The sequence below is a fragment of the Pteropus alecto genome, unplaced genomic scaffold (assembly GCF_000325575.1).
Source record: "Pteropus alecto unplaced genomic scaffold, ASM32557v1 scaffold95, whole genome shotgun sequence".
In the NCBI taxonomy this organism is placed as follows: domain Eukaryota; kingdom Metazoa; phylum Chordata; class Mammalia; order Chiroptera; family Pteropodidae; genus Pteropus; species Pteropus alecto.
This window is the reverse complement of record NW_006441071.1, coordinates 2,117,038-2,133,163: the sequence shown is the minus strand read 5'-3', so window position 1 is coordinate 2,133,163 and position 16,126 is coordinate 2,117,038. Positions and strand designations below refer to the sequence as shown.

At 35.0% G+C, this 16,126-nt stretch overlaps 1 protein-coding gene across 4 annotated transcripts in view; it reads left to right on the top strand.

Annotated features, from left to right (window-relative positions):
• Positions 1-16,126, top strand: part of ADAMTSL1 (ADAMTS like 1) — a 391,854-nt gene that overhangs the window by 62,174 nt on the left and 313,554 nt on the right. For all 4 annotated transcript variants that reach the window (XM_015594546.2, XM_015594545.2, XM_006918348.3 and 1 more), the window contains exon 4: positions 15,480-15,716. In XM_015594546.2, coding sequence (XP_015450032.1) covers positions 15,480-15,716 — 237 coding nt within the window. The remainder of the gene's footprint in view (positions 1-15,479; positions 15,717-16,126) is intronic.

Genomic DNA, 16,126 nt, shown 5'->3' with positions numbered 1-16,126 from the left:
TCCAGAATCTGTTTCCTTCAAAATTGTCATGATCGATTGCTATATGGAAGCTTCGAAGAACAGTTCAGCTAGACCTTTAGCAGGTGTGTGTCTTGTCATTAATGACACAGTACTGGCTTGATAGATTTTTGAAGGAAAAACAATCCTTCGTCAATTCAACTGATGACGAGGATAAGGATGATTCTATCATTTCCCAGAGTTTTAGGACTTATTAGACTGAGAAACGCTGAGATACCCTCCATCTCTCAGCTAACTCCATGACCTTAAACAAATAGCTTTAACCTCTATGTGCCACAATCCACCTCTATTAAAGATGACTAGAACACTGATCACACACTTCAGAGGGATCTTGGCAAAGTCATAGACTTACAGAATATTAGAATCAGAAAGGAACTAGTATAGTTTGGGGTATCCATCATGTGCTAGGCATGGTGCTAATTACTTTTCAATGCTTAATTCATTTAATTCCTATAACCACCTTGACAAGAGTATTGCCCTGATTTTACAGAAAAAAAAATTCGTACATTTAAAGAGATGAAATACTTTAGGTGACACAGCTAAGGAGTGATGCTGCCGGGTTTATATAATACCCAAAGCCCATGCTCATTTTTTCAGCATGCAAGAGGGTGTATAAATGATCTAAACTAACTCATTTAGCAAATAACAAAACTAAGATACAAAAAGTTTAAGGCTCAAGCATCTTTACAACATATACTTTTTTTAAGAAAAGAGATATTCAAATAAGTTTACTGTAGCATTTGTAATTCTTCAAGGCTAAAAGTACATGAACTGAGAATTTTAATTGTGCAAATTAATTACTGCAGAAAAGGCAAATCCCAGAATCCTTGCTGAAAACATCCCTAATTCTCTCCCCTTTAAGCTTCTCCATCTGTCACCAGGATATAAATTTATTCAGTCAATAGTCCTCAAAAGCTACTTTCCCAAGTCCTAGTTTCTGAACTGCATAAGATGTATGCCGGCCTCTGGTGACCCAGATAGAAACTTGAAGCAGGGATTTGACAGTGACTTTGAAAGAAATTACTACTGCAGTTCTTCCCTTGGCAGAGTGCCTCTTGGAATGAAACCAAACAAGATGTCATGCATAGGTTGCTAACGTGCAAATACTTGTCTGTGCTCAGCCTCGTTTCCATGAGACTAGAAATGATAAGCAGCATCAATCTTCCAATTAACACCAAGATGTGCTGAAACTCAGGCAACATAAATTCTTCTGGTTTTCCCCCTGAGAGATCACTGACAGACCTTTGTAGTGAATCTTGTGAGCTCAAGCCATTATTTAATTTGTTAACTCACTTTTGTACTGTATTTTACTTCTAGGAATCTTGTCCTTCGTGTGTTTTTCTTTGCAGTTTAAACATTCTCTTCCTTTTCGGAGAAAATTGTAGAATTTAAAAAGGTTATCTTTGAGTGTTTGCCTATATTTTTCTTTATAATTTCACCATGAGCAGAAGCTATACATGCCTCTTAGAGTACATTTAGTTTGGGTTTCAAATTCAGTTTAGAGTTTTGAGTGAAATATGGTCATCACAGAAGGAAGAGTAAAGAGGCATTACTTAGGATTCCTTTTCCTTTGAATCTTGATTGAGCAAGCATGCTTCAAAACATATTCAACACCAGTATTACATAATATACAAGCAATATATTTATTACAAAACCCCTCCCCTTCCCAAACAGCAGTTTTTAAATGATATATCAATACTTTTCACAAAGTATAATTTATAGCTTTTAAATTTTTTTCTTCCTTTAAAATGTTAAGAATTATCTACTTTGAGTTGTTACAGATATTAAAAGTAATTTAGACAAACCTCTCAATCCTCATAGGGCTGTAGTTTGAAAAACAATTTTCAAACACCTTTCTGTGAAGCCACTTTGACATTGTCGATTGGTGAGGAAGGCTAAGCAGCCAGGTTTCTAGGCTCGCCACTCTTATTTCATCCAGAACAGCTCTGCTTTTATCTGCTTTATTGACTAGCATCCATGTAGGTGTCATTGAGAAGAAAATAGTTCAGCAACGACAACAACAAAAAAGTTTTAAAAACCCTGCTTTATCTTATCCCACCTAAGAACTTCTAGTTTCTGCCCGATCGTTTCTAGGGAAGAAAATTCTCCATCATGTACATTTTTTGCACAATGCTAATTGCCAAGAGAGTGTTTTTTATAGTAAGCTGATGTGCACTTTCCTATTATTTTTTAATTTAATTCAACAGATAGTTAATGACTGCATGCAAGGCATTGTGCTCAGAGCAAATGAAAATGAAGAGATTTGTATAAGAGAGTTTCTACTCTCAAATGTTTTGAAATTGGAGGCAGGAAGTCAAGAAAGAAAAAATACAGATATTTCTAATCCAATGAAGAATAAGATAAATTGTGAAAGAAAAGTATAAAGAAAGAGCTGTGTTACTCTCTCTTATTTCCAAACAAGCAGCAGTAAATAAAGCAGATAAAATATGCAATGATAAAAACCAATGACAAAGCCAAGTTTAAAAGAAAGATTAAAATGTCCATGGACTAAAAATGGAGCATACATGCAAGATGGTAAGTCGTGCTGATATCACAGGCTTTGGGGCTTCTTGACTAGAAATAAGCAAAGATTAGCAGCAGCTCACCTCCTGTGGCATAGTAGGGCTAAACTTATTTTTACAGGAGAAGGCTCACCTAAGCCAGGTAGAGAACTCTGTGTCAAGGGCTTGCATGAGGCTCTCTGTGAGGAGAGAAGCTGAAGTGTGTTTTGTTGTTGTTGTTTAAATAATGACCTTTTGCCTGAGATGAGAGCTTTATCTGAAACAATGGGTCTAGAGAGACTAGTGAACTTAGATAGCACATTATGAACTGAAATTACAAAACTACACTTTAGCTCTTAAAGTGTAATTAAAGATGGACTTGCAATTAAAACCTAAAATTCTAGTATAGTAACCTTATTCTGAACTGGGGGCTGTAAGAATCACATGGAGATAGTTACAAAATTATCAGTTTATAGAATAGCCTGGATTACCTGGGGGTGGGAGTGAGGGGCTAATCTAATCGATAAGCCTTAAAAGCAGAGAACTTTCTGCAGCTGGAAGCAGAAAAGATGTGGCAAAAGAAGTTAGACTCCAAGCACAGAAAGACTTTCATGCAGTGTTACTGGCTCTGAGATGGAGGGGGCTGCAGGCGAGGACCAGAGAGGCCTCTAGGAGCATGGTGACCTCCAGCTGACAGCCAGAAAGGAAAGAGGGACATCTGTCCTCCAACCCCAAAGAACTGAGTTTGACCAACAACCCAAAGGAGCTTAGAAGTGGGTTCATCTGCTAATTTCAGAAAGCAACCTAGCCCGTCCAACTCCTTGATTTTGGCCTTGTGAAATTCTAAGCAAAGGACCTAGTTTAGCCACAGTGTACCTTGACTTCTGTCTTACAGACTTGTAAGATAATCAGTTTGTGTTTTAAGCACCTGTGATTATGGTAATTTGTTAAGGCAGCAATAGAAAACCAATAGAGTCAGTAAACCAGCTATTGACCCTAACTTTGTTTTTATGTAATGTGTGTATATTAATAGCATTTGAGTGTTTAGTTTGTATTAAGGCTCTTATACTTGGGAAGAGAATAGAAACACAAAAGAAAGTTTAGCTTTTTAGAAAATTCAAGTTGAAATAATACCAGAAAGTAAAGAGAATCTTACCACTCTACTATGTTAGAGTAAAAAGAATCAAAGAAACAGGATAGTAAATAGAAAATACAAAACAAGGTAGTGTATGTTCAAACTTTACAAGATAATGCCAGGGTTTTCTACAGTGATTATTTTAATTTGTACTTCCAAGAGAATCATACCTGTTGTTTGTGCTCCATATCCTTGCCAATGCTTGTTCTTATATTACTTTTTTTGTCTAATCTTGTGGATACACTCCTCAAATATACTCCATTTGGTTATATATATTATATTTTTTGTGTACATCTGGTTTTGGTTTGCTAATATTTTGTTTAGGATGTTTGCATCTATGTTGAGTAATTTTCTTATACAATCTTTACCTGGTTTTGATAGAATGGATTGGGAAATGTTTTCTCTTTTTCTAGTATTTGGAAGAGTTTATTTTAGAATGGGTGGTTTAGTGGACAGACTTTGCTTGTAAAATCATGAGTAAGGTTTTTTCTTTATGGAAAGAGTTTTAATTACTGATGGGATTTCTTTAAAGACTATATATACAAAGTATAGCCTAGTGGACAAGAGAATGAACTTTAGAGCTAGCTAGGTTCAACCTCAACTTTGATTTATTAGATGTGTGGAAGTCATTTAATGTCACTGTGGCTTAATTTTCTTATCTATAAAATGGAACATAGAGTAGTGAGGATTAAATGAGCTGATATATTTAAACTACATGGGACAGTGCCTGGTACATAGTCAGTTCTATGTACACATTTACTTTTATTGTTGTTGTTACTTCTGTTTCTTCTTGAGTAATGTTTCATTTTCTCTTGAATAGTTTTTTCTTAAAACTTGTTTTCAAATTTATTGGCTTAAAGCTGGTCATACTTTTCTATTACTATATTTTTAACTCTGGCTATAATCTGCAGTTGTCTCTCCTTTTTCATCACCAATAGTGTTTGAGATTTCTTTTTTCTTAATATTATTATTCAGTCAAGTTTGTCAGAAATTTATTTTATTAGTCTTTTCAAGTAACCGAACTTTGGCTTTGTTGAATCTATTGTTTCTGTATTTTCTGTTTCTTTGATCTTTGTATTATTTTCTTTCATCTACTTTCTTTGGATTTATTTTATTGTACTTTTTTCTAATGCCTTAGGTTTGATGCTTAGAGTATTAAGTTTTAGCCTTTTTTGTTGGTACATGTAAATGTTCACCTTTGCTTGTTTTCTACAGTGTGATAAAGAGAATTTTCATTATCTTTCAGTTCTAGATGTTCTAAAATTTTTATTATTTCTTCAAGTCATAAGTTATTTAGGTCTGTTTATTAGCATTGATATATGTTAAAGTTTTAAAATGATCTTTTTATTAACCTCTAACAAGTGTATGGTGATTTTTTAAAAATAATCTTTTCATCAATTTTTTGAAGTTTGTTGATACTTGATATATGACCTAATATTCATGTGTTCTTGAAGAGAACATGGGTCTATCAAGCATTTAAAATGTGTTTTTCAAATCTACTTCTTCAGTGATTTTTTTTTTTTTAACTTGCTTGGGAAAAGGATTTAAAATAGATACTTCATTGGTTAATTTGCCAATGCTTAAAGGCCGTGCTTTAAGTTTCAACCTGAAAACACTGGGTTTTAGGGGTCAGAAAATATATTTCTCTAATTCTTTTTTGGTTTCTTAAAATGTGTCCATGGTCCAAGATCAACAAACTAGGAAGTATGAGCACATATGAACAAAGTTGAGTGTTGTCATCCATTGAACTTATAACCCAGTGTATTTGGCACATGATAGTGTTTAATTAGATTCATATGTTAAGACATTTATATAAGTCACTTTAATTAAAATTATGTTCAAACAACTAAATAAAGTAGTTGGGGAGGCAGTGAGGCAACGGGGAAGACAAAACTAGATGAAACCAGCACAGTCTCAACTTCCTCTGAAGCTCCCTAGAGTTGTATAACTCATGAACAACTAGCCCGTCTTGTGTATGTATTGAGCATTTACTATGTGCCAGTACTGAGTTAAACATTTTACTTATATTAACTATTCTTATCCCATTTGTCCACAGAGCCACCATATGATAATGCCAACCACCCATAAGTCAAGGTGAATATTGAGGCCCTAGAGAGGTCTTTTTGTTTGATTTCTAGGAGCTGACTCTTTTCACTGTATTCTGAAAGTAATACCCAGCAGCCCAGTTTATGGCTGCAAATCGAAAGCTGATGAGAGAAGCATTAAAAGAGCAGTGATGGACCTGTCTGTCCTCTTGTTCAGGATGAAGAGGAAGTTAGGGATGAGGAAAGAGAAAGCAGAGGTGTGATTAGGGACATTATGTAGGTCCTAGGCCCCTTGTAAAGGAGAAAGGGAAAAGGAAGGAAATTCAGAAAGGGAACTGGGAAAAGATAGCAAACAATATTCAGGTCCTGCTTGATCGGAATGTCCTGAGTTTTCGAAAGGAAGGGTGAACACCTTTGTCTCGTATGTAAGGGAAACTCTTACTATTTCCCTAGAACAAACCTGTGGAGCGATTCCCTTCCACCCAGTCTACTGCCTGACCCCTTGGAGAAGAAATTCCCTTCACTGCTTTGTTTTACTTACTGCTTTGTTCTGGTTCCATGGCTGTCAGATTTTTCTAAAATAATCTGACTTTCAATTATTCTCCTGGTGTTACTATAAGTACCCTCTAATTTATCAATTAGAGTTTTAATGTTTGATTTGGAATGTATTCTCATGATGAAGCTTCCAGAAATCTGAGGATACTTCTTTTACAGGATCAGCTTATATAGTATTCACCAAGAACTTGGTGTTGGAATAAGAATCCTGATTTAGAAGTTAGAAAGAGACTAGGTACAGAAGAGAAAGGGTCATTCATCTCTCAATCATTTAATCTGCAGTCACTCTACCTCTTTCCCCTCTTTCCAAAGTCTATAAGAAAAACCCAGCTATTTGTCGCTGGTACCATGGACAGTCTGAGAGCACCTTGTTTTCTTTCTTTGAAAAATGTGGCACAAGAGAGCATCACGTCTCTTGCCAAGGTGACTTGCCTTAGTGGCCAGGGTTTAGAGTCTCCCATCCAGAGAGACATCTGACTAAGAGGAGACTCTGTTCCATCCCATTGATTGGAGATGTCTTTCTCCCTCATATAAACCCGGTGCCTTCTTCCAGTGGAGAGTGCCTTCAGTCCTGCTAAGTCAACTGGCTGCATAATAATTCAAATAGAAGCCTGACCTCTGCTTAGTAGGAACTGACTTTGATGAATCTTAAATTGTGTGTTACAAAGACGTTACCAAAGGAGTGCCCAGGTGTATTTCAGGTCATTCGTGGGACTGTATTACATGCCTCCCAAAAAGGATCACAAATTTATACATTGCCAGGAATATAGACAGCTGTCAAGATTCAGGAACAGCTAAAAAGAAGCCTGCAGGCAGTATTAGGTGGTCGATTATAGACTGAGAGGGAGAGAAACTAAGGAGAGAATGTTGAGGTCTTCTCTGACTTGTCTGACATGGTATTTACCTTTGAATTGCTCTAGACAGTGTTTTTTTAAATTTTTTTAAGTGATTGGCATAAATACCACATGTTCTAGGAGACAACGACAGTCTCCATGTTTGCTCCTTTGTAATATATCAAGCTTTATTACCCTTCCCCACCAATATGTAGAAACATAATGAACTTGTTATGCAGCAGGCCTAAGCAGTAGTAACAGTTTAAGTATTTACATGCTAAAATGTTTCCCTTATACTAGTTCTTCTCTAACCTGACTCTCCACCACAAGTATTTTCATAAATGTAGTCTGAAAACAAAAAACTGCATAATTATGTGCTTACAAAATAAAATTGTTTGCCATGTTCCAAAAAGGTCTACAAATTACTACTTCAAATATGCTAATTTGGGGGAGGGATATTTATTTTAGACTAGAATAAAAAAATAGTGAAAAGTCAGAAATGCTGATTTAAGAAAAAATATTGCTAAATTGGAGCTAATTCAAAGAAAGGGGCTAAAATAATAAAAGGCCTCAAGGAAGGAATATTTTCAAAATTGAGAGAATTTAAGAGTCTAACATGACAAACTACAACCAGTCCTACAAACACCTCTGGGGAGTCGAATTCCAAACGTCTGCATTGTTCAAAGGAGAAAAAAAATAAAAGCACTGAAATAAAAGCTACCCAAAGGGAAAAAAATGAACTTTTAAAACTAAATGTTTTAAATGTTTTTACTTAGATCAGCTCTCAGATGCCTGGAGACATTAAAAACTAGCCAGGCAAAGCATTTGTTTTCAGATAACAAGTAAAGAGGGTGGGGTTAATGATTTATTGTATCATACATTTTGAATTTCTCATGTCTGGACCTGAATAAATACATTAGATTGGTTTAGAGGTCTTTAATATGCCTGTAACCAGTGTTCGCTTAGTAGGCACAGAGTAGGGCACACCCAAAGTTTGAATAAACTAGAGAGTTCCATATTATTTACAGGATCACAAATCTGTAAAGACATTATTCTGTTGATCGTGAAATTGATCCATATATAGTAAGGTGTTAAAATGGTTAATGATTAATTTTTGTTGGCACCCATTTCCCTTAAATATGTTATTTTGCAAAAGTATCGACAGTTTGGAAGAAAAATAAAGAAAATCTAAAAGTCTTTGATACCAGGAAAGAGAAAACAAAAGCAAGGACTCTTAAATATATCTTGTATTCATGAAAATGTAGTGTCTCAAGGAAGTCTGTTGGCATTTTCAGAAAGGAGGATGAATGAGCCAAAAATGGCCTTTATCTACTGTGCCACCACCCTCCAAAATCAACCCCATTTTCTATTCTTTGCACTCATAGTGATGTGTTAGACATTTAAGTATTATGTTCTTGAAATATAATAGAATTGTCTACATACAGACTGTCTAGACAGGGCAGGGACTATGTCGGCTTAATTTCATTTTACATAGCAGCTAGCAGTCTTGCACAAATAAATGATTTTGATGATGATATTGATGTTAGTATAAGCAGGTGGCCAAAATTTAGGAGATAAAGCTTGATACCTTAACATTAGTGCTTTATAACGCATGTATGCACTGGGTGTTGTATAAAAGTTACATATGTCTGGCTATTTATTGAATAATAAATTATTTCAGCACATTTTATGTTTCTTAATATTGCCCTGTTAAACTTATTTACATGGAGGAGGAAATATCAATCTGCCTATTCAGGAAGTAGGCAAGAATCCCTATTCAACTTTCCTAGTGTCTGAAATGAATAAGTATTCCTGTGAATTTGTATTTTAAAAAAGAAGAAAAAAATTAGCTGTCCTGTCAAAATTTTCCAAGATTTCTTGATTAGAAAGCTGTCAAGATTTAGATTTCCTGCAAGACTCGAGAAAACAGGATTGGAGTTTCTATAACGAAAACCATGACTTCTGTTTCATTTATTTGATACATTAGTCATTCATTTTCAAAAATAAATACTTGAGTACTTGTATATAACAGCAAGCCAGACAGTCAAAGATCGCTGTCCTCCTGGAGCTTATGCTTTAGTGGAAAGAGGTAGAAAATAAAAAGTATGCATAATATGTAAATTATATGGTGTACTTGAAGGTGATTAAGTGAAATGGAAAAAAAAATCAGAATAAAAAAGAATAAGAAGTGGGGGTGGTATTGCAGTTTTCCATAGAGAAGTCAGGATAGGTCTCACGAGAAGGTGATTTTGAGCAAAGACCTGATAGAGGTGAAATAAATAGCCACTTGAAATCTGGGCAAAGAAAATTCCAGGCAGAAGGAATAGATAAAGCATTTGTCCAAAAGAAGGGTATTATTGGAGTGTTCAAGAGGTAGCTAGGAGTCCAGTGTGACTGAAGCCAAGTGAATAAGGAAGACAATAGGGGGAGATGGAGCGAGATCTTTACCTCTATCTGAGTTGAGGATTTTGGCTTTTAGTCTGAGTGAAGTGGGGAGCATTTGCAGAGTTGTAGCAGAAAGGAAACATGGTCTGCTGTATGCTTTGGTAAGATCATTCTGACTGCTATGTTGACAGAAGTCTCTAGCAGAGCAAGGGTGGGAGCAAGAAGATAAATTAGGAGACTATTGTAATGCAGGCAAGACGTGATGGTGGCTTGGACTAGATTGTGGTCAGATTCTGCATAATTTTGTATGTAGAGCCAACCTTTCCTGATGGATTGAATATAAGAGGCAAGGCTCTTTCTAAGACAGTGGTTCTCAAAGTGTGATCACCAAACGAGCAATATCAGCATCATTGAGAAATTTGTTAAAAAGGAAAATTGTACCTCACCCCAAGATCTACTGAATCAGAAACTATGGGTGGTGGGGCTTCAGCAATCTGGCATTTTTTAACAAGCCCTCCACGTGATTCTGATGCATGTACAAGTGTGAGGACCACTGCTTTAAGATTTGGGGCCTGGAAAGAGAGGAGTTGACATTGACTGGGATGGTGCAGGCTTCAGAGGGAACAGATTGGGGTGGGAAGGATCAGGGGTTCAGGTTTAAACACGATGAGTTCCTGATGTCTTAGACAACCAGATGGTGAGGAAGCAAGTTGAGCTCAGGAGAGAGTGTCTGAGTTGGAAATGGAAACTGAAACATTATGTTTCTGAGAACAAAATATCGTATTAGATTCGATTGCATCAATGAATATTTACAGTTTAGTGGTTTCATCCTAACTTTGAGCAAAAGAAGCAGAAATTCAAGTAATAGAGACTAAAATATATAGAAGAGGCAGCCTACCATCTATTTAAGTGTGCTAAGAGATTTGAGAGCTTTTTTAAAGGGTATATTTTCTAGAGGCTCCATTCATTTAATTTAGAGGAATCTTTTATGGTAATTTTTTCCTACTTTATGATCAGTCTGTCGACGATTCCTAATATTTTGAGAGTAAATCTTAGAAATGATAAGATTTTCTAAGGTCACCAAGGAGCTGATAAATTTCTACATATATTTACATCATAAAGTTACAATTCAAGATTGCTGGAGGATAGAGTACATGCCTTACTAAACAATTCTAATCTACTGCTCTTGCACAGTAACTTTTATGGAGGATGAGTGATTATGGCAGGATAGAGGGTAGATACAGAATTGAGAAAAACAGTTGCAAGACAGGGAAATGCCGTGAGAAGAATAGATTCTTCAGTTACTATAGTACATATGATCACCTAAATATAATTTCCAGTGTTTTCTTGATACTATCATGTATTAATGTTGACTTTAAATAAAAGCATAGAATCGGAATATGGCATTTATACCAAAGCATTCATAATAATTCATAATTTCAATGAAACAGCAAAATTAGCAGAAAAAGCCAACCACTGAATATTTAAAGATAAAGGTAAAGCAGAGAGATGTCCCTCGAGAAGGAGAATATCTTCTTTAAAAAAAGAAAAGTAAAAAGTGATGTTTCTCCTGACCCTGAATATATATTCTGTATATTTTTTCAAAACCATTTTAAAGGCCTTTCAGATGCTGCCACCTTAGCTGCTGGGATGTAATCTCTTATATTTCACCCGGTAAACTCTGGGAAGCCTGACCCTCTTTTGTCCCACAGTGTAATCTGATCCACCTATCATCATCAGGGGACATCTGGGATCCATCTTATCTTTCCCACTGGCTAGTTGATTAACCAGAAAATGTTTTGAATTGGATTCATATATGGCAAGGCTCCACAGACTTTATGAATTATAATGGAAGCATGTAAAAGGTCAGATTTTATTTTTCTGCTTTTAAAGAAAAAAACTGACACAGTTAGGATCGAGTACTTAACAATTGGAGAGAAAAATTATTAATTGTATTAAATAGCTAAATAACAATAATTCATACGATCATCTGACTATTTGAAATAAAACGTTTTTTCAGAGTGAGAAAGTCCTAGCTCAGTAGCCTAAAACAGAGTTTCCAATCCACAGATGTATTAAAGTTAGTTAGAAATAGAAGACCAAGAAATACATTATTTTGCTCTCTCGCGCACTATTTCTGCTGGATGGTGTTTCTGCAGATATATGAGGGACTGGAAGTTGAGGGTCTTTAGTCCAGTGCATTCTTCCCACATCATGTTTTTTGCCAGGTTCTTGGTGGGGGATATGTTTGGTTCAAATAGCCACTAGACTTTTCATTAATTTTGTCTTCATCATTACCACCTATGAGCCAAGTTTAATGATTAAGTATATAAATAATAATTTTTTTCTTCTTTGGTTTAAATATCCCAATTGAAAACTTGTGATTCCTATCACCGAGGTTTTATGAGAGTAGAAATCTCACATTGTCTATATTCAGTAAACCCTACATTCAGTATTCCCTGAGGAAAACCACCTCTCATGCTCAGAACCGAGGACTTATGATATCATCGAGCATTTCTCCAGAAGCTGATATTTCAAAGATGATATCCAGGATAAGATGTTAAATATTTTTCAAAGCAATTAGGACATCAGTCTCTAAACTGAATTTTAGGAAGATCAAGAAATATAGTGGTTTCATGGATTAAATTATAATTTAAAACTCTATACAAATACAAGTTATTCTGTTGTAATTACTATCATGATACGTGTGGGACAGGAGTCTATGATGACTTTGCTTGAGTTTCCAGTCCTGTAGCTGGGTGATCCCAGATGCATCAGGAGTTCAGTGAGTGTCTTGAGCTATGCTTGAAATGTTTTGGGTTCAGCAAAAGAAACTTTTTCCAAATCCTTCTTTCCTTAATTTTTAAACATGCGTATTTCAAGGGAAATTTGATTCATATGTTTCTAATTCATTTACACTTAAATCATCAAAATGTCATTTTGTAAGAGCTATTTGATGTCCAAGAAGCTTTCTGAACCTGTTTTATAGGTCCTCTTAAGTCTTTTTTCTTAAAACAGGAAGTTATATTTTGCCAAGTAGAAATAAACTCAAACATTAAAAATTCAAGTTCAGTTTCCAACTCTGAACTTCAGGTTTTAAGTGTATTCTCAATTGAGCAAATTATAGTTTCCCACCCCTACACAAATATGAGTAGAAGGAAAGACAGTAGTGATAAAAACAGGTAAAGGTATTCACAAAAATTATTCTCAAAGATATTTCTCCGGTTGTGAAAGTTTATAAAACCTGTAACAGGTGTTCTTCCAGCTATTAGAGACAGGTGAATTTTGAACAGGAACATCTGTCTGCTCGTTGATTCTTTGTGATGTATCTAATTAAGTTTATTGATTTTTTCACAGAAAAAACCTAAAAGACCTAATATTTTAACTTCACTTTTTACTAGTTTTCCCTTTGAGTCTTATTTATTTTAGTAAAAATGGGAAGACTTAACACATTTTGTTTAACAGAAGGGATTCATAAGAAACTCTGTAGGAGTTTTATGTCTGTACTAAGATCATGTAACATCAAGTTTAAAATGTAATGACACTCTTTTTTTTGTAATTGGATAAATGCAGAAAATTATCTCTGGTTCATACTAAGCTGTCCTTTAATTATATATTACCCTTATTACTTTAATGCCAAGGTGACTCAGCCTGACCCTGAAATCTCCTGTAGCTGATTCACTTTTTCTTATAGATAGAGAAAGTAAAATATTTATGAGAGGGGTTTGGGATTGTTCTAAACAATTTCCTCAGTGTTCTGCTTTATTGAGTCCACTTCAGTATTTCTTCTGTACTACTGAGTAATCAAGTGACTCTTGGGATAACCGGTAATAGGCAACTGAAAACACTTTATTTAAACATTATGAAACTCCCAGTTCAACTGGAAGCTCCCAGGCAATGGCCACCAAGGAGACTTGATCGTATAAAGCTGGTTTTATGAAACTTGCTAAACAAGAGGGAGCAGCACCTTAACAGTCTCTGTAATGTGTCAGATGGGGGAATTTACAGAAGATGGTGGGTAGAGTCTGGGTAAGTTGTAGGGTTATTTTAGGTCAAAAGCTAGTAATTGAGGTCTGGGTAGAGACTGGTAAGAGTTGTCATCTAAGAAACTTGCAGTCTTGTCCTTGGAATGAAGAGTTAATCGGTTTGTTTCTGCTCTTGTCTTGGAACACATGGCCTGAAAGGAGTCGTTATTAAAAACATTTAAGTTCAGGCAGTTTGTGTTGCCTGTCATACAATTTTCCTGTTTTGTGATTCATAGCATAGTTTTGCAGGTTGCGTTTTTGTTTTATTTCTCACAACAAACAAGTAAATATCACAACAAAGTATAATACACATTTATCTTTTTAGAAAATTTAAACTTTAGTTTATCATTTAAGAAATTAATAAGTAATGAATTTTAACTGTACCTTTCAGATGATATTCAAAATCACTTAAGCCTTGTTGGGTACCTATGTATTTATACCTATGTTATATAAATTATTCTTTTTCTTCAGTACTACATTTTATTAACTCTGAGAATGTATATAATACTAACAGTAAAATTCCTTTGAGAGTTTATATTTTGAGCTATTAATGTTCATCCTAAATAAGTATTTAATTTTTTTATACCCCATCTTGCTGGGAAAATTTATGTTTCCTCAAATATGACAACCTTATATGCTACTTAATAATACGACTAAAATTTGAGAAGGAGAGTCAGGAATTCCATTTTATGAAAGAAAGTAATGCTATTCTCAGAATTCTTATTTAAATGTAAAAAGATTTTCACAGAAAGAAAACTTGTATAAGAGAACTCTAAAAAATGATAACATAGTAACTAGGACTCTAAAGACCACATGCAAATTCCTTATTTGAGGTAAAAGCTATAATAAAAGCTGTTCCACAGATGGCTATTCTATATAGTACATTCTAATCTGAATACATGTAGAATAAAATAGATCTATCAAAAATTCTATATGAAGGATAGGCAATATTTGCCTTTTTAAAGTTAAATCTTATTTGCTTTCACTAAAGTTTATCATTCATTAGATAATAGCCATTGTTAGTTACAGTTTTACATTTAAAAATGCCCTTTATAAAATACACATTTAAAACATTTTTGTTTTCCTCTGGTCTCTGCCAACCATATTTAAAATTCACATTCAGAGACTCACCTAAGTCTCCAGCTCTTTCTCTCCATGACTTCATTAAATGATCACAGTAATAGCTACTATGTACCATCGTAGTTGTGTCCGTATTTGGCTGATGTAAGCTCATGAAATTCTCACAATGAATAACCTCAAGAGCTGAGTATTATTATTGCCTCTGTTCTAAACATAAGGAAACCTAGGCTCAGAGAGTCCCGCCACATTGCAGCCACACTCCCATCTGCAGAAGAAGTTCATATCTTTCCACTCTGCTATGCCGCCTTAAGCTAAAGAAATTTACATATAAGTGCTCTTTTCCTTTTTCTGTTCCCCATGTTTAATTCTACATACTATGCAGCCTAAGTTTCAGGAAAAAAAATCACCAACAACCCCACCAAAATTTGTTGAATGAAATTGTCATAACTTTTTGCTGCTATTTGCTAAAATATTTCATAGCTCTTAATATTAACAGAGATGCTTTCAACTAACCCTCTGACTTTAATAAGTTCTACTTAAGTTATAAGGAAATCAAAATGATACTACAATGTGGAAGAATCCCTGGACCAACTAATCAACATCTTTCAGAAAATGTATTTCAAGGTGGTTACTTTCCTGACTAATATTAACTAGATTTCATGTTGACTTATTTCCCTTTTAACTTCAATCAGAAAGTATATTCCAAGATGATTATTTTCTGAAACCGCTATACTTTAAGGGTCAAATAATTTTGTAACCTCTTATGATATGGGAGAGTCCATCTATAATGACCTAAATATTTGCTTTGTTTTCTAAAACCTTGACGGACCATATACCTGCTTTAGTTTACTGTTTGGGGCTGCCCCTTAACCTCTGTTTGCCCCTCCTCCTCTCTTCTCCAGGACTGCCCACCAGAAGCAGGTGATTTCCGTGCTCAGCAATGCTCAGCTCATAATGATGTCAAGCACCATGGCCAGTTTTATGAATGGCTTCCTGTGTCTAATGACCCCGACAACCCATGTTCGCTGAAGTGCCAGGCCAAAGGAACAGCCCTGGTTGTTGAGCTATCACCTAAGGTCTTAGATGGGACTCGTTGCTACACTGAATCTTTGGATATGTGCATCAGTGGTTTATGCCAAGTAAGTGCTGGCTTCTTGTCATTCTGTTTTTCCAGAAGGTTTTACTGTATTTGTAGAAATAGTTTTTGTATAGTCAAACTATCTGAATCACTCAATGCTACTTTTTCTAGAGTTTATAATGATAAATTTGAAAATTGAGGTTTAATTTCAGTTAAAATTATGTGTTGTATTCTGTGTTAAGGAAAAATGGACTAGAATTTTTATTTCTTTCCTTGCGTCTCACTTGAATATGAAAGAATAAAAATTCTTGAATATTGTGTATTACTTTTGGACTAGACTCTGAAATTACCTCTACCTTGGTTGTCCCTGAAATGTGTGTGTGTGTATGTGTAATTATCAGTTTTCATTTACTCAGGTGAAGGTGGCTCTAAAATCTCTGAGTAAACTGTAGGAGAACTTGTTTCTTTATC